At 33.1% G+C, this 22,422-nt stretch overlaps 1 protein-coding gene and 1 long non-coding RNA gene across 2 annotated transcripts; one reads left to right on the forward strand and one right to left on the reverse strand.

Moving 5' to 3' along the window:
- The first annotated feature begins 1,679 nt into the window (after positions 1 to 1,679).
- LOC146957256 (respiratory burst oxidase homolog protein B-like) lies at positions 1,680 to 9,235 on the forward strand. The gene is made up of 12 exons (XM_085735190.1): positions 1,680 to 2,451; positions 3,314 to 3,473; positions 5,355 to 5,403; positions 5,573 to 5,686; positions 5,860 to 6,288; positions 6,944 to 7,330; positions 7,440 to 7,535; positions 7,622 to 7,737; positions 7,825 to 7,927; positions 8,054 to 8,130; positions 8,286 to 8,806; positions 8,904 to 9,235. Exons 1-12 carry the CDS (start codon positions 1,947 to 1,949, stop codon positions 9,011 to 9,013), a joined length of 2,667 nt encoding a protein of 888 aa, XP_085591316.1. The 5' UTR covers positions 1,680 to 1,946; the 3' UTR covers positions 9,014 to 9,235.
- A 6,672-nt stretch (positions 9,236 to 15,907) lies between these two features.
- On the reverse strand, positions 15,908 to 16,900 carry LOC146957257 (uncharacterized). The gene is made up of 3 exons (XR_015022591.1): positions 16,818 to 16,900; positions 16,376 to 16,676; positions 15,908 to 16,204 (listed from the first exon to the last, which is right to left on the reverse strand). It is a non-coding gene; the product is annotated as an uncharacterized LOC146957257 (long non-coding RNA).
- Positions 16,901 to 22,422: the final 5,522 nt, after the last annotated feature.

Genomic DNA, 22,422 nt, shown 5'->3' on the forward strand with positions numbered 1-22,422 from the left:
ACCAATTTGGTGAGGGAGAGGAGAGGCCAATTGGACCAAAACGGGGATGTGTGGTCGTAGATAAATGCATTATTTCATGGTTGGGGCGGCTACGAAAGAGGTTCATGAAATAACTTTGGTTTCATGTTAGACAATAGAATTGTTGAAAGTCCATAGACCATCTGAAAGCCTAATTATGAGAATATTGTTTCTTTGGCGCCTAATAATTGTTTGGGTGTGGAAAAAGAAACTTTTTTTTTTATTATGAGCAAAGGGTCCTTCACGTTACTTCATTCATCTTACAATAATTGTCACAATTACTTATTATACATTAAGAAAATACGACAAATAAAACTAAGATGATAATAATTTTAACAAATTAACAATAACAAGTATTATTAGTGTATTCAACTATAACTAAAACTCTAAATGTATTGTGAAAGATGTTGACACAAAAAATATACACATTTTAGAGACTATAGTTGGAAGAAAGAAAAAAAAAACAGTTAATATTACATTATAAATTGGAAGTAACTTTAGTTTAAAATATTACTTTCTATGAGTTTGGTAACATTTTCACAACAATCAGTAACTTAGCAAGACATTTTTACACATACTATATGATCGGGGAGAAGCTACTATATATTAGTTTCTCGCTTAATGATGAATGGTGGTGAGGTGACTAATGAGGGATAAAATGTTGGGCTTAACTAAGTGTGAATGAGGATGTGAGGAGGGGTACTAGTAAAATATGGGGTGATATTAGTATCAATTCGGTTCATCGAATTGTTGGATCTCAAAATAAAAAATCGAGAACTGAACCAAACCAATTCAGTTTATGGAGGATCGGTTTTGATCTAAACTAGAGAATATTGGGTAATTTTGTCGTTTGATTTGATTATTCGTTTTGGTATGAACCACTTACACCCATAAAAAAAAGATCCGGTAGCAATTTTGTAATAAATTTTGACAATGAATGAATTATTTTTAGAAATTGAATATTTTAAATGTGATAAACTGTCTTTTACATTATACTTATTTTGATTAAATTTCATTTATATTTCATTCCAAATGAGTGGATCATGTAACATAGACTTGTACTAGTACTCTCAATATAGAAAAAGAAATTGACTCAAAGACATATCTTTGACTTTTGTTTAATCTAAAACACAGTATCTTATAAGTGCAAGTGCTCTAGAAAAATAGAGAAGCAATGATTAAGTCTCTTTCAAATCCGTGGCCTATCCAATACAAGTAGTGAGGGTTTACCTTCACACTCAAAAGTAGAATTTGTTTTCTGTTTCCTCTTTGTTTCCTGTGATAATGAGAGGCAAATAATGCAACTTCTCATAAAACATGTTGTGAAATTCTTTTTCAATAGTGTCATTTGAATTTTTGAACACAAGTGAAAAAAACCTTTGAAACCTAACCACTCACCAAGTCACAGTCGGTCTCCGTCAACTAACGTGTACAAAACCAGAACAACAATATCTACATGCGCCCCTTGATTCACCTCTCACATTATTTGACTCTTAATTATATAAAAATCACCTCTCAATGATCCCATATCATATCCTCTTAATTCATTTCAACTTTCGACCAACAGTCAAAAAGAAAATAAAACATTCAACCTTATTACCTATTCACCCACGTCTCTCTTTTTATTTTTTATATATACACACACATAATATAAAGTTTATAAACACTTTCCCATAACAATCCTATCTACTCTCCAATTTCTCATCAAGTCTTGTTGTAAACATTTATTTTGGATAAACACAAACAGCCACGTATACTTCGTATATAATATAATTGGATTATATACATCATTCAATTCACCATACAATTTCTATCATAGGCACAAATTTATAGTATTGTATTGCGCACACAGATTCTACGTACTTGGTAACTAGTAAGAGAGTAGTAATTGGCTTGGGAGTGAAGAAAAGTAAAACAAATAATTAGGAATGGAAGTTCAAGAGAGCAAACATGAGTCATGGTCGGAGCCAGAGAGCACAGAAAGCCGAAGCTCACGGGTGGGCTTCAGCGGGCCGCTAAGCGGGCCTTTAGCATCCAAAAAACAGCGAAACCGAAGCAAGAACAAAAGTGGAAGCTTCAAGGATGACGGTGAAATGGTGGAGATAACGTTGGACGTACGTGATGACTCTGTTTCCGTTCAGAATATTCGCGGTGGAGACACCGAAACGGCGTTTCTGGCAAGCCGGCTTGAGAAGCGTCCGTCGTCGCTTTCGGCTAAACTAAGACAGGTGTCTCAGGAGCTGAAGCGCATGACGTCTTTTAAGGCGTTTGATAAGGTTGATAGATCAAAATCTGGTGCTGCTCGTGCTCTACAAGGTCTTAAGTTTATGACAAAAAACGTTGGAAGTGAAGGTTGGTCCCAAGTTGAGAAGCGTTTTGATGAGTTGGCTGTGGAGGGAAAATTGCCCAAGACTCGATTTAGCCAGTGCATAGGTATGTCCATGTTATAGTCTATGCTTCATTCACATCATTTATTTCTTTCTTTTTTTTTTTTTTTTGCATATAAATGGAAGTTCATTTGAAATAATGGTCATTAAGTTAAAAAAAATGGACATAATTGTCATGCTAAAAAAAACATATGTATGGTCTATTAATTAGGACACTCATTTTTTCATGTTATTTAATCAATTTTGTTCCATAAGAGTTCAAGACATTTCATTTATAATGGAAATCTCAATGCAACGTCGAACATGATGTTTAAATTAATTTGACATAATAAAAAATTCAGAATTTTGCAGCTATTTTTAAAATTGCAACTACAAATTACGCTTACGATCGATGTAATATAATGAGTTCTAATTAAACATTGATGTAAAACCATTTTATCTCAATTAAAGTTTAGTATGCATGCATGTCTAGGTCTTGCTTTAATTAATTTTATTATTGCTAGTAATGATCTATGCACTACAACGTATATGGCATTCAGTAACACGTAAAAAATGTTACTAAATCAAGAAAAATGTTACTATTTAGGCACGTAACAAATAAGGGTTAAATGGAGTAACATTTTATCCATGCTACAGACGTTAGTGAAAGTCATATGTGTAGTAGTGATAACTAAAAATTATTGCATAAGCTAACATAGAAACTCTGTGACTAATTAAAATTACTTGCTAAGTTTTTTAAAAAAAAAAAAAGGGATATAAATTATAATAGAATTTATATTTTTTTTGAACAAATATAATAGAATTTATATTAAGAAACTCTTGCTGAAATTAAACTAATTTTTTTTTTTGCACCACCAAAAAAAAACTAATATTATTTTTTAATTTGGGGTGTAAATGACAATGATTAGGAATGAACGAGTCAAAGGAGTTTGCTGGTGAGTTATTTGATGCCTTAGCACGTCGTCGAGGTATAGTAGTTGCTTCCATAACAAAGGAAGAGTTGCGAGAATTTTGGGACCAAATTACAGATCAAAGCTTTGATTCAAGGCTTCAAACCTTTTTTGGCATGTAAGAAGACTTCATAATTTCATTTCTATTTTTACGAAATTTCAGTTTCAATAGTAAATTAATTGTTGTGTCTATGCAATGAAACTTATTAATGATCAAGATATGCACAAGAAATGTCCATTTAAGTTGTCACTTGTCAGCATGAAAGAGATGGCCAAACGGGTTTTATATTGGCGTCAAAATTGAAATGTGATCATCGTATTTAGACTAAATTGTCCAAGTCGAGTGCTAAGTTTTCTAATCATTCTAGAAAATTGTTAAAGATTGCGTGATCTTTACTCAAAATATTTCGCAATCGTTTTCAAATATAGCTAAACCGCACTCAGTTGCATAATTCAACCTTGTTTCCTACTCCCTCCGTCCTAAAATATAAGCAAAAAAATCTCATTTTCTTTGTATCAAAATATAAGCAAAAAACACCAACTTTTATGTTATTATTTTGTTTTTTCAAACAAATCATCTTTTCCAATATAAAATTAAATGCATGTTGCATTCAATTTGTTTCTCTTTTTATTTTCTCCATAATTTTTAACCAATGAGAATTATTTTTACATCTTTCCATGAAACTTATTCCAAGGAGAACACAAAAAATTATACCTTAAATCACTAAGTATTGGTTTTCTTAATAAGTGTGAAATAGTGTTTTTTGCTTATAAAAAAAGACGGAGGGAGTATATCCTAACAGTGTTAATTGATTGCTGAACATGTTAATTGTTACAAGGATTTTTCCATTGCAAATTAAATGCACATTATTCATAAATGTAGAATGTGTATGACTAATTAATATTCATAAAATTATTATGAGATTTATATGAATGGAGATGATATTATTATTGGGTCATGCTAACCAGGTTTTCTGTGACATTGGTTAGAACGATCATGCTGGTATTTCTGGGATACTAGTTAATAATGTAAAAAATAGAAACTTTTCATTGATAACAACAGTTTTTTATTTTTAAATAGTTGAATATACAGTTTTTCATCACTTCCCATGACAATATTTCTATATTAGTTATTTTAACAAATGTCTAAAGGCACTCTTTAACATTTGCTTTATTAAAATTTACATTATTTTATTAGATGTTCATATCATTTAGTTTGAACTTTGAATAATGTTAATACACACTTTTAATGAGCTGAACTATGTTATTTAGACACACAAAAACTAATACCTAATGTTACATATTGTATACAATTAACATTGAATAAGTGTTGATGGTGGACCTATAGAGAACGAAAGAATTATATAAAATGCAAAACCGATTAAAAATAAAGTGTGTGTTTTAATAATAATTTTTTATTTAGTTCCATAGGAAATTATCCCTGCTGGTGAATATTGGAATTTTTTTTTTTTTTTGACATGTAATATTGGAATATTCTTTATGGTTGGAATTATTTATTCATACACTTCAGCGTACCCTTAAACAAAGTTTATTATATGGGCTAGTTATGTAGAACACAAATAACATTGCATCATGCACATGTTATATTCTATTATTAGATCAATAAACATCACCATTAATGAGATATGATGAGATTTATTACTTCATTGATAAAAAAACACTTTTGTATAGTGCAAAATTATCTTACTTAATTACACACATTAGACAAAGTCTATTGTAGCAGTTAAAAAGTAAAGCAAGCAAAAACAAGAAGGGTGTCATATATGTGCATGGATCAACTAATTGTAAAAAAATGGTTGGTTAGGTTGTTGACTATAGAAAAATATATTAGTACTTAGAGTTAGCATGATTTGAAGAACATTACGTATGTGCGTGTCTTTAGTCAAAATAAAAAATATTTTCGAGCCTAATGTCAAAAATACTGTACTTTTTAACTACTTAGTGACTCATAGACTTCACTCGTGTGCCACTATCCCAGGGTGGACAAGAATGCTGATGGAAGAATTACAGAAGAAGAAGTAAAAGAGGTGAGACTTTATTATTATTATTTGTTAATTTTATTGCTACTACTTATTACTAAGTGAGTGGCCAATTGACCATTAAACAAATTAACATTAAATTTTCTAATATGGTAGATTGTTTATTTACAAGACACTTGTGGTGTGAACATTGTAGTATATGTTTCATGTATTTCAGATTATTGCCTTAAGTGCTTCGGCCAATAAGCTATCAAAATTACAAGAACGAGCAGAGGAATATGCTGCCCTTATCATGGAGGAGCTGGACCCAAACAACCTTGGATATATTGAGGTTTGTAAATTCTTTAAATAAATAAATTAAGTTGATCAGCTAGAAAATGGAGCTCATTAGTGAGAAATGACCTCATCAAAATTGAGCCAGTAAATTATATTTTAATTTGTTTTCTTAAATTAAATAATATACACATATAATTCTTCATTAATTTTTTGTCTCACTATGTGTAGCTGTACAACTTGGAAATGCTTCTTTTACAAGCTCCAGCACAATCAGCTCACATAACTACAGATAGTAGGGTTTTGAGCCAAATGTTAAGCCAGAAGTTAGTCCCTACTAAAGAGCACAATCCTATTAAACGGGCTTTTAGAGAACTAGCTTATTTTATGGAGGACAATTGGAAACGTATTTGGATCATAGCTCTATGGCTTTCAATTTGCGCAGCACTTTTCACTTGGAAGTTCATCCAGTACAAACGTCGTGCCGTTTTCCATGTCATGGGCTATTGTGTCACCACGGCTAAGGGCGGTGCCGAGACGCTCAAGTTTAACATGGCCTTGATCTTGTTGCCTGTATGTAGAAACACCATCACTTGGCTTAGGAGTAGGACCAGGCTTGGAATGGTGGTTCCATTTGATGACAATATCAACTTTCACAAGGTAAATTTAAGACCCTAAAACAATAAGATTTTTTTTATAATGTTACAATTCTATAAATAATAAAACTATAATGCTTGACTTGCACTTTTTGTGGTTGGTACATATGGTTGAACCTTCCACTCACATTATGACTTAGATTGAAGTCTAGATTCTACAATTCCTAAATTCGATTGTAAATTCTTAATGAAGTCAATGATTCTTTATGAGGTAGAATTTATAAACTTGACAATTTTTTAGGTTGAATTATACTAAAAAGAATAAGAAGAAAAAAAAAAAGATGATATTAGAGCTTATTTTACTTTATTAGGTCACTGGTGCTATCAACACGGACCACGCACCAACCCACAAATAGCCCCTCGACATGGTAGGGTATATTGGAGAAAAGTTCAAGGCAGACATCATTAGAAATATGACACAAATTAAGGAAGTGTAAACAGATTGGAAAATCATCATCTCAAAAGTCTCTGTCAAAAAAAATCATCTCAAAAGTCAATTCTGTCAATTGTTAGATACAAATTTTCTTCAAAACACTTTATGATACACTAAAATAACATATTAGATTTTGGATTAATCATATAGTATATTACTTCTATTTTCTTTGACTAGTTTACTCTACAAACAAATTAGTAACTGTTTTTTTCCTCTTACTATTTAGGTGATAGCTTTTGGAATTGCAATTGGGGTTGGATTACATGCAATTTCACATTTAACTTGCGACTTCCCAAGATTATTACACGCCACAGATGAAGAATATGAACCCATGAAACAGTTTTTTGGAGATGAAAGACCTGATAATTATTGGTGGTTCGTTAAAGGAACCGAGGGTTGGACCGGTGTGGTCATGGTTGTGCTTATGGCTATAGCTTTCATTTTAGCACAACCTTGGTTTCGTCGTAATAGGCTAAACCTTCCAAAACCCCTCAAGAAACTCACTGGTTTTAATGCATTTTGGTATTCACATCACCTTTTTGTCATTGTATATGTTCTTTTTATCATTCATGGATACTTCCTTTACCTTAGCAAGAAATGGTATAAGAAAACGGTACGTGCTCTTACTCAAACCAATGTGTTTTTTGTTCCATTTTAGTTGTTTTTTCATCTTGTTGATTATTTGATGAATTTTTTGTCACAAAATTATGTGACATATATAGACATGGATGTATCTTGCGGTTCCAATGATACTATACGGATGCGAAAGACTACTTCGTGCATTTAGATCTGGCTACAAATCTGTGAGGATACTAAAGGTACATTTTCAAGAACTTCATTTCACTCCCTTCATCTTCAATTTTGTAAATGAACTTATAATGTTATTCATTGAAAAAAAATCCAGGTTGCAGTGTACCCGGGAAATGTACTGGCATTGCATGTGTCTAAACCACAAGGGTTTAAGTACACTAGTGGACAGTATATTTATGTTAATTGTTCAGATATCTCCCCATTTGAATGGTATGTGCCTAATTTAAGTTCCAAAATCTTATTCTTATACTTGATTTTATAGAGTATTACTTGATTTTACTTGCAATTTGTCTCCAGGCATCCCTTTTCTATTACATCAGCTCCTGGAGATGACTATATAAGCGTTCACATTCGAACTTTGGGTGATTGGACGTCACAACTGAAGGGTATTTTCGCCAAGGTAAATAAATACTCGTGCACAAGAGAAAGAGCTATGTTATTTTAATTTGGACTTCAAAGTTGTATATTTATTTGATATTGTTCATGATCATGGCATTAATTACATTCATCGTCATGGTTTACGCAGGCATGTCAACCAGCAAATGATGACCAAAGTGGTCTTCTAAGAGCTGATATGCTACCAGGCAAATCAAGCCTACCAAGGTATAGTTAAACCTTTTTGATGATCTGGCCATTATGATTGATTCAATGTGTAAAAAATATTTACACCAATGATGTATATGAATTATTTTTCTATGAAATCGATAGGATAGCTTTCTTTTTCATCATAGTGAAACTCAATTTTAAATAAAATGTAGGATGCCAAGGCTAAGAATTGATGGACCTTATGGAGCACCAGCACAAGACTACAAAAACTACGAAGTTCTTCTTCTAGTAGGACTAGGAATCGGTGCAACGCCTTTGATTAGCATACTCAAAGATGTGCTAAACAACATTAAGCAACAAGAAGAAGACTTAGAAGAAGGAGGGGAGGTGGAAAGCGAAGTTAAGAACAATAAGAAAAAGCCTTTTGCAACCAAGCGAGCCTATTTCTATTGGGTTACTCGCGAGCAGGGTTCGTTTGAATGGTTTAAAGGGGTGATGAATGAGGTAGCGGAGAATGATAAGGAAGGAGTAATTGAGCTTCATAACTATTGCACAAGTGTGTATGAAGAAGGCGACGCTCGGTCAGCTTTGATCACAATGCTTCAATCCCTTCACCATGCCAAAAATGGTGTGGATGTAGTTTCAGAGACAAGGGTTAAGACACATTTTGCTAGGCCAAATTGGCGTAATGTTTATAAACATGTTGCTCTTAAACACCCTGAAAAAAAAGTTGGTAAGTATGGATTTTACTCTTAATTAGTTTGGTTGTTGAAATTTAAGTTAACGTATTTTTTACCAAATTTATAATATAACATACATTGTGTTCTTAGGTGTTTTTTACTGTGGAGCGCCTGGATTGGTTGGCGAACTAAGAAGGCTTTCTTTGGACTTTTCAAGAAAAACTGGCACCAAGTTTGATTTTCATAAAGAGAATTTTTAGATTCTTTTTGACGTAGTTATTTTTTGCCCGTAATACATCTATATTATTATAGTCATATATATAGTTGAATCATTTTTTGTTGTAGAGGTATATATATAGCTAGCTCCATTTGATGGATGGAGTTGTAAACATGTATAAAAAAAAAAAGTCTTCACTTTTTGAGTTTGATTGGAATGCTGTATAATAGAAATTAGGTCTATGTTTTTTTTTTGAGCAAAGAAATTAGGTCTATTGATATGCATAAATGTGATATGAAATATGGATGTCAAATTTTGCAGTTTGGGACTAGCTTTTGCTGTAACTACTATTCTTAGGTAAAATAGGAAGGGAAAAACTAGAGCTTTTTTGAATTGAAAAACTACAGTCAAAATACAAAGCTGTAACTTAAATAAAAACAAATACTGAGTAACTAACTCCTAATCTTTAGCCACTACTTTATTAGCTAATTAAAATCTAAAATATTAAAACAAATTCTCCTAAAGACGTGGTCAATCAGTGCAGCTGGCAGTACAACTGCTGATACACACGTTCAACACTCCTCCTTGTATCAGTAGTTGGATATTCCAAGTTTCTCCCTTAGTAACTCAAACCTGCCTGTTGGAAGAGCTTTTGTAAAGATATCTGACAGCTGGTCTTCAGTCTTGTAGTACTTCAAACACACATCTCCATTCTTTTGGACATCTCGGAGGAAAAATAATTTGATGCTAAAATGCTTTGTTTTACCATGAAAGACGGGATTTTTGGAGATGGCAATGGCTGCCTGGTTGTCCACCATTACCTCAGTAGTTTCCCTTTGCTCTAAGTGCAAATCAGCTAGTACTTTTCTTAGCCACAAGGCCTAATTAACAGCTGCTGTGGCTGCAATAAACTCTGCTTCAGCTGTTGATTGTGCAACAATATCTTGTTTTTTTGAACTCCAAGAGAATATACCTGTTCCATAACTAAAACAGTAGCCTGAAGTGCTTTTCATGTCATCTAAAGATCCTGCCCAATCACTATCTGAGTAACCTTGTAACTTGAAATTTTCTGATCGACAGAACTTAATGCCAAAATTTATGGTTCCCTTAACATACCTCAACACTCTTTTTGCTCCTTTGAAATGAGATTCTTTAGCACAATTCATGAATCTTGAAAGAACATTTACAGCATACAAAATATCTGGTCTTGTAGTTGTAAGATACATTAAGCAGCCAATTAAACTTCGGTAGAGTGTTTCATCCACTTGCTCTCCTTCAACATCCTTGCATAGCTTCTCCTTTGGACACATAGGTGTGCTCATGCTTTTACAGTTCTCCATATTGAATTTCTTTAACATCTCCTTTGCATACTTCCTTTGACAGATGAATATATCTCCACTTTTCTGCTCAACTTCCATGCCAAGGAAATAAGACATTTCTCCCAAGTCTGACATCTCAAACACTTGCATCATATCATCCTTGAATTGCTGAATCAGTTCAACACTGCTGCCAGTAACTAGAAGATCATCAACATATAAAGAGATCACCAAAAAATTAGCTTGATCACCTTTGACATATAAAGTGGATTCACTTAGACTTTTAACAAAGCCTAACTGCACTAAGTACTCATCAATCCTGCTGTACCAAGCTCTTGGAGCTTGTTTCAAACCATACAAGGCCTTCTTTAATAGATAGACCTTATCTTCATGCCCTTTCACAACAAAACCTTCAGGTTGCTCAACATATATTTCTTCCTCTAGAAATCCATTTAAAAATGCTGACTTGACATCAAGATGACATATTTTCCATCCCTTTTGTGCTGCAATAGCTAACAACATTCTAATAGTATCTTGCCTTGCAACTGGAGCAAATGTATCAAAGAAATCTACTCCAAAAATTTGAGCATACCCTTTAACCACTAACCTGGCTTTATGCTTGTTGATTGATCCATCTGCGTTTAGCTTTGTTCTAAACACCCACTTCACCCCTATGACTCTTTTATGCTCAGGCCTTTTAATAAGTTTCCAAGTCTGGTTTTTATCAATCATGGTAAGCTCCTCCTGCATTGCAGCCCTCCATTTGGGATCTTCTTTTGCATCCCAATATCCTGCAGGTTCAAGGACTGCAACATTGCATCTTTCATAAACATCAGAAAGCAATCTAGTACCTCTTATAGGAGGATCATCAACTAACTCATCTTGATTTTGAAAAGGATCAACTATTGACTTATTTTCTGTATCATTCCAGTTCCACTGCTCATTCTCCATGAATTGCACATCCCTGCTTATCAAAAATTTCCTTGTGTTAGGTTGGAAAACTCTATAAGCTTTAGATGTTGAGCTATAACCCACAAATATACCGGGTTCAGCTTTCTTATCTAACTTGTATCTTTTAATTTGTGGCACATAAGTAAAACACAAGCATCCAAATATTTTAAAATTTTTCAAGAGAGGCTTGTAACCATACCAAGCTTCAAAAGGAGTCTTCCCGTCTACTGCTTTGGTGGGAAGTCTATTAAGTAAAAATACAGTTGTATTTGCAGCCTCTGCCCAATATTCTTTAGGCAAACCTTTCTCATGAAGCATGCATCTGACCATTTCCATTATTGTCCTGTTCTTCCTTTCACTCACTCCATTTTGTTGAGGGGTGTAAGGGGCTGTAAGTTGATGCTCAATGCCTGCCTCCTCACAGAACATAGTGAATTGTGTTGAAGTGTACTCAGTGCCATTGTCAGACCTCAAAACTTGAATCACACAACCACTTTGCTTTTCAATCCAATTCTTAAATCTCCAAAATACTCCTGCAACCTCTGACTTGGACTTGAGAAAATAAATCCAACACATTCTGGTGTAATCATCTATAAAGACAATGTAGTATTTGCTCTCATTAAGCGAAGCTGTTCTTTGCGGTCCAGCCAGATCTGTGTGAATCAGTTGCAGCTTCTCTGTTGCTCTCCAGGTTGCTTGCTTGAACGGTAATCTTACTTGCTTACCATACTGACATGCCTTGCAGCTTGGTAATTCAGCATCTAAGTGAGGCAAGCCTTGAGCCAGATCCTTTCTTTGCAAATTCAATACTGCTGCATGATGAAAATGGCCTAATCTTTTGTGCCATATCTCTGTACTATTAATAGTAGCTGGATAAGCTATCTGCTCCTCCTTCATTGGATCAAATGAAAAACTTTTGCTTCTCATTTTAATGCTGAAAATTACCTTATCATCGGCATCTTTGATCAAACATTGCTTATTTTCAAAGATGACTTTAAATCCTTTATCAAGTAATTGACCCACACTCAGCAAGTTTTGATCAATCTCAGGTACATATAAAACATCAGAAATTAGCTTTGTACCTGTGCAACTTTCAATGGCCACAGTTCCTTTTCCTTCGACAGCGATCAATTTACCATTACCGATTCTGACTTTTGATATCTGTGATCTGTCCAGCTCTCTGAATATTTCTTTATCATGGGTCATGTGATGGGTACAACCACTATCCACTAGCCAACATTCACTTGAGCTACTGGTTGTAAAACATGTTGCTACAAACAACCGCTCTTCCTCTTCCTCTTCTTCCTCTTGTTGATCTTCAGCTTGAGCCTCATTACTTTGTTGAAAATTGCTTCTGCAAATTCTCTCATGATGCCCAAGTTTGTTGCACTTGTCACACTTCACATCAGGTCTTCTCCAACATTTGAAAGGAGGATGACCGAATTTTCCACAATGCTTGCAAGGAGGAAATTCTCTATTTTTTTCTTCATTTTTGTAGCTGGTGCTTCTAGCTACCTCTTGTTTGTTGAAACTCTTCTTATACTTATTTCCCATGCTCTTTTCTCCTTTGTTGATTTTTAATTTAGCTTGTAATGCTCCTTCCACTGAACCTTCAGACCTTATTATTCTTCTTTGTTCTTGGGCCTGCATAGCATTTACAAGCTCCGCCACGGTAAGCTTTGACATGTCCTTGGTATTTTCCAAGGAAGTGATAGTTGCTTCAAATCTTTCAGGGACAGTCACGAGTATTTTCTGAACTATTCTTGAATCAGACAATTCAGAACCAAGCAATCTTACTTTGTTAGCAATGCTAATAAGTTTATTTGCATACTCTTTAATTGTTTCAGACTCCTTCATCTTTTGCATCTCAAATTCTCGAATCAAATTAAGCGCTTGCATTCCCCTAATTCGTTCATCTCCTTCATATTCAGTTTTGAGGAAATTCCATATTTCATATGCTGATTTGATGGTCATAATTCTGGTGAAGATTTCTTCTGAGACAGCAGCAAACAAAGTAGCTCTTGCTTTTGACTTTCTTGTTTTCCTTTCCTTGTGATTTTTTATCTGAGTCATTGTTGGATTGTCTGACAAAGGAAGAACTTCGTAGTCCTCCTCAACAGCTTCCCAAAGGTCATTTGCCTCTAAATACGCCTCCATTCTTGCTGCCCATATATGATAGTTTTCACCATCAAACACAGGTAATGGTAGGGCTTTGTAGGATGTTTCAGAATCCATCTGTTCGATGAATTGAAAGATAGTGTTTAAGCTTTTATGGTGGGTTTCACTCACTTCACTCACAAGTCCCTCTAAGAAGAAGGCTCTAGATACCAATCTGTTGGTGTTTATACGTAACTCATAAAATAGGAAGGGAAAAACTAGAGCTTTTTTGAATTGAAAAACTACAGTCAAAATACAAAGTTGTAACTTAAATAAAAACAAATACTGAGTAACTAACTCCTAATCTTTAGCCACTACTTTATTAGCTAATTAAAATCTAAAATATTAAAACAAATTCTCCTAAAGACGTGGTCAATCAGTGCAGCTGGCAGTACAACTGCTGATACACACGTTCAACAGTTGCCTACCATCTATGATCGGAAGGAATAAGAAGCTTTTCAAAGAGTTTCTACCAAATTGGATTGAAATTAAGTTGTTGCAGATTGTATCAATGGTTGCTTTCGAATGTCACTAAATTTGGGTCTATAATTCATTACTGTAAGACCAAGGCTTTTTGCTAGTTATCATGTTTGTTTCCACCTGTGCTACAAACATTATTCATATGAAAATGAAATAAGTTTGTGCCTTTAAAAAAAAAATAAGTACAACTTATTTTGCTAAATATGAGATACTTGCAAAGATACATGTTGACCAACCACTATAGTATCATACAATGTTGTAATAATCGGACAAAAAATTGAACCCACAAGATTTCTAAATCGCAAGTCAATTGATCTAATTACGATTGAACTGAATGAGAAAGAAATAAATAAAAAGTATTAAAAAGTAACCTTTTTTATTAGAACCTAAAAAAGGAATTGGTTGAACCTTGGTTCTATCCGATTTGATCGATTTCTAAATCAATCGATAAAATAACCTTAATTTTCGATTTGACAAATTCATGAACCGGTTTGTCTGATCTTATGATCTCACAACATTTTAGCAAAGCCAAGAGTTTGGAAAGTCTTCAAGGTTACCTGGATATGTCTCAAGGAATGGATGACTATGGAGATGGTTATGAAGTTGTTCTTGAGAATAATCCTTCAATGGCAGAAGTCAACAAACAACAATCTCTGAATATGTCAAATATCAAGTAATCCTTAATAAATAATAATCAAGTAGTCCTTAATAAGTGGCATTGTGGTGTTGTATGTTATGTTTTAGTTTTTGTTAGCTTCTAATTTGGTGTTATAATGTAGATATTGTATTCTTTTGTGTATAATGCCCAAAACTATGTGTTTCTATTACCTTGTGCCTTATTCCTTTTATTAGATTATTATTATAGGTTGACTTCAAAAAATTTAAATGTTATGTACATGGCCAATTATGTTCTTCATTTTTACATTTAATTTAATGAAACAAAGTAAACACTTCATAAAATTTAATGAAACAAAGTAAACACTTCATAATCTTAATTACCTTAAGAGAGAACTTATAATAAGCAAGGGTTACTAATTCGAGTGTACAAAGGGTGATCAATAGGAAAGAACTTGATGATAATAAAATTGGTTTTTAGTCAAAAAAAAGTAATAAAAAATAAATGAAAATTGGCATCTTCTGTCACCCGTTGATTTTATTTGTTTCTGATCCTCCCAAATAGAGAAGGGTTACTTAAGTCTATCTACTAGGCAATACACCCTCCGGTCATAAATATAAGCAAAAATCCATATTTTAGATTCATTCAATAAATGATGTATGTTGTCTACAATAAAGACCACATACATCATTTATTGAATGAATCTAAAACATGAATTTTTGCTTATATTTGTGACGGAGGGTGTATTATTTACAACAAATTTGAAATGTGGGTTACATGTTGAACTACCAATTCATCCTTCCCTTGTTTGGTAACTGGGATAAAGTAGTGGGAATAAGAGTATTAGGCCTATACGCCAAGCTACAAATCAATTATGGCCAATAATGGTCATAGGCATAAGATGACTATCTTATTCTGTTATAATCAACATGGATACCAGGCTACTAATATGTATATTCCGATTGTAAAAAAATAAAATAAACTTTGTGCATTATCTGTATTTCACAACTAATTTTTTGTCAAAAAGTTTACAATTAACTTGCATTCCTTTTGTGACTGAAAAAATAATTGTCACAACTAGATATAATAACGTGCATGAAAAGTTTACCATTAACTTATTTTATATAGGATGTAAACATTGCAGTACAAATGCTTTTGGATGATAGTAGTTATTATAATATTCCCTTAAATGGTACTAACAAATAGCAAAAAAATCAATATTGGTACACTGATATTCAGACTAAATCAATAATTGTCAGAAAGAAATAAGCTAACATCCAAATTCTCTCAGCCCGTGGAAATCTAATTTCCAAAAAACTACAAAGTAATCAAATTACAGTAATATCCACTTAAAACAGATTGCATCCATAACCAAAAGTGGTGTATGTAAAATAACTCAAAGAATTTCATCCGCATGAAAATCAGATTACAATCATATCCAAAAGTGTAAATCACTGCTTGGATTTTAGAATGTCAATGATACACTCCTTCAACATGACTTTCCGCACTTCTCTAGACTGAAATGTTCCAATGATTGCTTCCTTAAAAGCATCTTTGATGCCAAAAGTTTCCAGTAGAACCTCCTTGAGAAGAGCCTTCAGGCTTTCTTTGGAGTCAATGGTATCAAGAATTACCTCTTTCAAAACATTTTTCAAATCTTCAATTTCCTTGCCAGCAGTACCAACTTTCTTTACTGCGATCAAAGCACCTTCAGCTGCTCATTAATTAAAACAAAATCACAACATCAATAAGCAATATAATACAAATTTAACAGCATCAAGTCAGTAATTACGTTAATTAAACAAAATCATGCTAATCAAGCAATATAATATCATTACTCATTAATCACGTTAAATAAACAAATGAATATAATGGAACAACGCACCTTCATCGGCGGCTTCTTTTTTCATCTTCGCATAGAAATTATCTGCTTGTTTACGAATGTACCGATTACTTCGACCCCAAAGTTTATCATTTATAAAAGCTCCAAAAAAATCGACATCGGACCAACTTCAGTCAAGTTGAGGCTTCAAGTGTCCACGTAATCTTGTTTTCTCGTCATCGGACCACTTTTTACCATCATCTTCCCCTTTACAACCTTTAGCTTTATCTGGTCCAGCTTTGGAAGTAGTTCCAGGTTTGGAAGCAGATCCAGATTTGGAAGATCCATCCAAAGGAGAATGGGTCTACAAAAGAATAATATATGAAGTGAGATTAAACTAGTAAAATAAACTACATCAACAACAACAAAAACCACATAACCAAAATCATATTCTTATATAGAGAACCAATGTTATACAGTATGAAATGTAACCAAAAATATATACCTCAGCAGGTCCATGTTTGGAAGCAGGTCCAGGTTTGGAAGCAATTCCAGCTTTGGAAGATCCATCCGAAAGAGGATGGCTCTATAAAACAATAATATATGAAGTGTGATTAAACGAGTAAAACAAGCATAATACATCAACAACAACAAAAACCACGTAATCAAAATCATATTCTTATATAGAAAACCAATGTTATACAATATGAAATGAAACCACAAATATATACCTCAGACAAGAGATTAAACCAAAAAAAAACAAACATAATACATCAACAACAAAAACCACAGAAACAATCATATTCTTATATAGAAAACCAAAGTTATATCGTATGAAATGAAACCACAAATATATACCTCAGACAAGAGATTAAACTAGTAAAACAAACATAATACAATAACAACAACAAAAACCACAGAATCAATCATATTATTATATAGAGAACCAAAGTTATACCGTATAAAATGAAACAACAAATATATACCTCAAACAAGAGATTAAACTAGTAAAACATACATAATACATCAACAACAACAAAAACAATAGAATCAATCATATTCTTATATAGAGAACTAATGTTTTACAGTGTGAAATGTAACCAAAAATATATACCTCAGCAGGTCCAGGTTTGAAAGCAGTTTCAGCTTTGGTAGATCTATCCAAAGGAGGATGGGTCTACAAAACAATAATATATTAAGTGTGATTAAACTAGTAAAACAAATATAATAAATCAACAACAACAAAAACCACATAGTCAAAATCATATTCTTAGAACCAATATTATACAGTATGAAATGAAACCACAAATATATACCTCAGACATGAGATTAAACTAGAAAAACAAACATAATACATCAACAACAAAAACCACAGAAACAATCATATTCTTATATAGAGAACCAAAGTTATACCATTTGAAATGAAACCACATATATATACCTCAGACAAGAGATTAAACTAGAAAAACAAACATAATACATCAACAACAAAACCACAGAAACAATCCTATCCTGTTTTTTTTGTGATCTCTTTGATGAAAATCTTTGATTGGAACGTAACGTCAAAAATGAATCAATAATGGTAATTAAATATTAAGTAATAATAAGCTTTTTAAGGATATTTAAATCACAATCACCACCTAATATTTTGTTGCGTTTTGACTACGCAGGTCAGTAAAATTGAGACCGTCCAATCCAATAATCTCTTTTCTTTTTTGTGCAATGAAAGCGAAGCTCTTTTTTTTCCTGTAAAAAAAAAAAATTCCTTTTTTAAAATTGATCTTAGGTCTAGTATTTGGTAAGGGTAGGATGGTGGGAAATAGATCGAATCGAGCTGAACTTTACTTAAATACTAGATTTTCGATACGTGCGACGTACGGGTCCTACCGATTTGGAAATACACCAATAAATTATACCTTGGTAAAAAATTGATGTCAAATAAGTCATATGATAAATATGTATTAACATTAATCATATTATGATACTATTCTTAACATTTTTATGTGTGAATTATAAGTTTCATATTGTTTAAAAAATTGGAGGTTGGACACTATAAGTGGGAGGGCTCATAATCTCATTGTCTTAAGATTTTGGGTTAAAGTTTAGTATCTCTCTCACTTGCGTGGTGCCTCGTGACCCAACACATTCATATTTTTGGAAAACCATACAAACATCATTAGTTATCATAAATTACGAAATACTTACTTTTTTATAGACCACATTTGACGTTACGTTGCTATATTTACCATCTTTAGGCTATCAATACCACCAACCTTTCTTTTGAAGTAACTCTTGAAATTGCAGCGTATAATAGATCGTGTAAAAACTAGACGTAGGCAAATATATCTCAACATATTTAAGCTATTGATCTTGACTCTCATTAATAGTCATTGTAGATTAAATATATAGTAGAAATTGTCTTTGTTGAAAAATTAAAGGAATTGTTACGCTGGGTGTCAGATATAACCCGAGTATAAGAACTTTTTCACCAACATTTAAACACAAAAGAAAATAAAAATAAAAGATTAAAATTAAAATATCTATGATATTTTATATGGATTCATGAAGTTCCTCTTCTGAAACATTTTAGGGGTGTTGGGAGCCCTGAATCTCAAGGATACGAACATTGCCATGCCTTCTCCAAATGAGGATGTTATGACATTGTTTGGCCTAACTTTTTTTACAGTCTAAAAGTTACTTTAAAACAAAGTTAAAATTAAAGGCTTTGAGAAATAAATTAAAGGTGTTTGGTTACTTTAATTTTTTTAAAGTTTTAAAGCTATTTTTAAGTTAAAAGTTATTTGGTAAAACATTGTAAAAAACTTTGACTTTATTATGAATTAACATAATAAATAAAAAATGTTTAAAATATTTTATTTGTATTCAATAAGTACTTAATTGATATTGTGTTTGGCTACATTCTCCTTAAAATTGTAGAGAAATAGAAAGGAAAAAAAAAGTCAGGCCAAACGGTGCCTATGTGTTAGCAAAATCCGACAAATGAGAAAATTCCTTTGTTTTTAAGAGATGTGTTTGAAGCCTCTAGCTAGTTGTTTTGATGATGCTTGTTTTTATATTTTAGTCTAGCTTGATTATTTGATAAGTTGTATCTTAGAAATTGTTAAAGCACCCAAGCTTACGTGTGTCTCAAGAAAATTTGCATTTCATTACATATCATTTGTCAAGTTTTGTGTTTCCTCTGCATGAATTGATTCATATATGCTTGAATCGACTCAAAAAAGTTTCTAACTTAATTTGAATCGATTCATGAATGGTTGAATCGATTCATTTTGAGTCATCTCAAGATTCAATGAGTCGCATCACAAATGGTCTCTGACCTGCCGTGAATCGATTCATAATATTTTGAATCGTATTAATCTTCATCCTGGACAGCTTTGAATCGATTCAAATCTATTCTTATTCGTATCAATCTTCCTAGCACTCTTGATTTTCCCAGTCTGTCAAATAGTGGTTTGAATCGATTCACTCTTTTGTTGAATCGATTCATGCTGTTATTTTTGTTCGAAATCTTACTCTTCCTATCTCTTAATATATAAACTCCTCTCCTCATAACTTTCAATTTATTGAATCATTTGCAACTATTCACTCTAGGTCTCAAAAACTCATTTTACATAAATTCTTCAAGATTAAACACTTTTTCTTAGAATCACTTTGTACATTGAGTCACATTGATTTGCTAGGGTGCTAGTAGGGATTGTAAGTTGGTTCTTTCAAGAAGATTGATTAGGCTTAATCAAGGCTTCAAAATGAAGTGAATAATTTCATTCCACCTCCAAAGGTCTTGGGGGTCTTTCTAACCGTTCTTGAAGTCGAAGGGGATTCATTTACCAGACGTAGCATCGAAGACTTGAGTGAAGAGTTTGAAGGGGTGCACAGGTAATCAAGGATTCGAAGATTCAAGGAGCACCAAATTCAAAAGTTATTTGAAGTTTGGAGGAGTGTTTGCAAGGGGTTGAAGAATTAGGTTTAATTTCAAGGAACTATTGTAAACACATTTGTATTCAACATTGTTACTTAGTGGATGACCTTGGTGAAGGCATACTTCAAAAAGCTATTCCCCCCCCCCCCCCCCCCCCCCCCCCCAATCGCTTACAATCTTATTGGCCATATAGAGCAACAGTGTTTATTTATTTTTTATCTTTTGATGTTCTTCTTGTATTTTATTTCTTTTACCTTGGGTCCGGCACCATCCCCAAACTCTTTGTATTTCTTTTTCTATTAGTAATATATTATTGAGTATGCTTGTATTTGATTTGGGGTATTTAGAGATGGCAAACTTATAAGGATGTCTAACTACCATTTGATGCAAGTTGTTACCCTTGTTTTATATATATAAAAAAAAATAGATATATTAATGTCTAATGCTTTATGAAGTAAAATACAAATTATAAATTTAGAATTATCAAGGGTTGTTCAGGAGGGGGTATAGAGAATTACGCCTGGTGAATCATAATCTTTTTTCAATGAAAACTTACAATTCAGATCGGTGGAGAATGGATTTTCTGGCAACTCCTGTCTCAAGGGATGGATAACATGGGAGATGGCTATGAAGTCATTTTTGAGAATAGTCCTTCAACTTTCAAAGTCATCAAACAATCTATAAAAATGTCAAGTAAAAGAAAGTAAAATTGAAGAAAATAATTCTCAACCTATCCATTTTCCTTTTTGTTTATGGAACCAAGTCATTTTCCTATCCATAAAAATTGAGCATGATATAATATAGGCAAAATTATGCATGCAGTCTTTTAAGATTGATCATTTTCTCATATTGGTTGTTTAAGTCTTTTTTTCAGGAATTTTACCTTTATATTAAATTTTTGTTTTCACATTTAAAACTGTTTAAACAAGTTCCATTAAAAAACACCACGTGTGAACTTTTTAATATGGATATATAACACATAAACATATTCGTTTTCTTCTCTCCCTTCAATTCTTTAAATCTAAATTCTCATATTCAAAAACTTTTTTTCACAGTAATGACCTCATTCCAAGCAATATTTTGAATTTATGAACCCAAAACAATGAGTAATTCATCTCTAATGTGAGACGTGATTAATAAACTCCTAAATATCGCTCATATATCATATCTTATTCTTAATTATTATTTTTTTGGAAATTCTGAAACAAAAGTTGTTGTGCACATAATCACCAAATATAATATAAAGGACAACAATGCAAGTTGAGCGTAAACTTAAAGCCACACCAAATTAACATTTAAACTAACGGTGTAAACTAAATTTAACATAATGCACTAATTTGAAGAGAGAAAAATACTTACGACTAATCTGAAATAAAATGTGCGTTCTTTAAGGGCTGTGTTGAATTTGTTTGCGGATATGTCTGGCCTTAAAGTGAATTTTCACAAGAGTTTACTGGTTGGCATTAATATTGGAGACTCTTGGCTGACCGAGGCAGCATCTTTGTTAAATTGTAAAGTGGGCAAAATCCCGTTCTTGTATCTTGGTTTGTCGATTGGAGGTGATCCCCGGAGGTTGTCGTTTTGGGAACCTGTGGTGTCTAACATTAATTCTAGATTAGCGGGGTGGCAAAGTCGCTTCTTATCATTCGGGGGCCGTTTAGTTCTTCTCAAATCAGTCCTGACCTCTCTTCCTGTCTATGCTCTTTCCTTTTTTAAGGCTCCGTCAGGTATAATTTCTCTCATTGAATCTATTTTTACAAAATTCTTTTGGGGAGGGAGTGAGGATAATAGGAAAATTTCCTGGATCGCTTGGAGTTCTATTTGTTCGCAAAAGGAGTATGGAGGGTTGGGGGTGAGGAAGTTGAAGGAATTTAACATAGCATTGTTAGGTAAATGGTGTTGGAGGTTGTTGGTGGATAGAGACGGATTTTGGTATCGGGTTTTGGTGGCGAGATATGGTGAGGAGGCAGGGAGGTTGGTGGTTGGGGGCCGGAGTGTTTCATCTTGGTGGAGGGAGATAGCGAAGATTAGGGATGGAGTAGGTGAGGAGGAGGGGGGGCTGGTTTGATAAGGGGGTTTCGAGAGTAGTAGGAGATGGTATGAGTACTTTTTTCTGGTTAGATAGATGGGTTGGAGAAGTGGCTTTTTACAGGAGGTTTCCTCGCTTATA

The sequence above is a fragment of the Medicago sativa genome, chromosome 1, assembly GCF_051527215.1.
Source record: "Medicago sativa cultivar Bolivia chromosome 1, Bolivia_mono, whole genome shotgun sequence".
Classification (NCBI taxonomy): domain Eukaryota; kingdom Viridiplantae; phylum Streptophyta; class Magnoliopsida; order Fabales; family Fabaceae; genus Medicago; species Medicago sativa.

Bases quoted from the DNA above. Each gene is read 5' to 3' on its own strand.
- LOC146957256 (XM_085735190.1), top strand. From the start codon at position 1,947: ATGGAAGTTCAAGAGAGCAAACATGAGTCATGGTCGGAGCCAGAGAGC. The intron at 6,289-6,943 runs GTAAATTTAAGA...CTTACTATTTAG, and splicing joins ACAATATCAACTTTCACAAG to GTGATAGCTTTTGGAATTGC. The intron at 8,131-8,285 runs GTATAGTTAAAC...AATAAAATGTAG, and splicing joins GGCAAATCAAGCCTACCAAG to GATGCCAAGGCTAAGAATTG.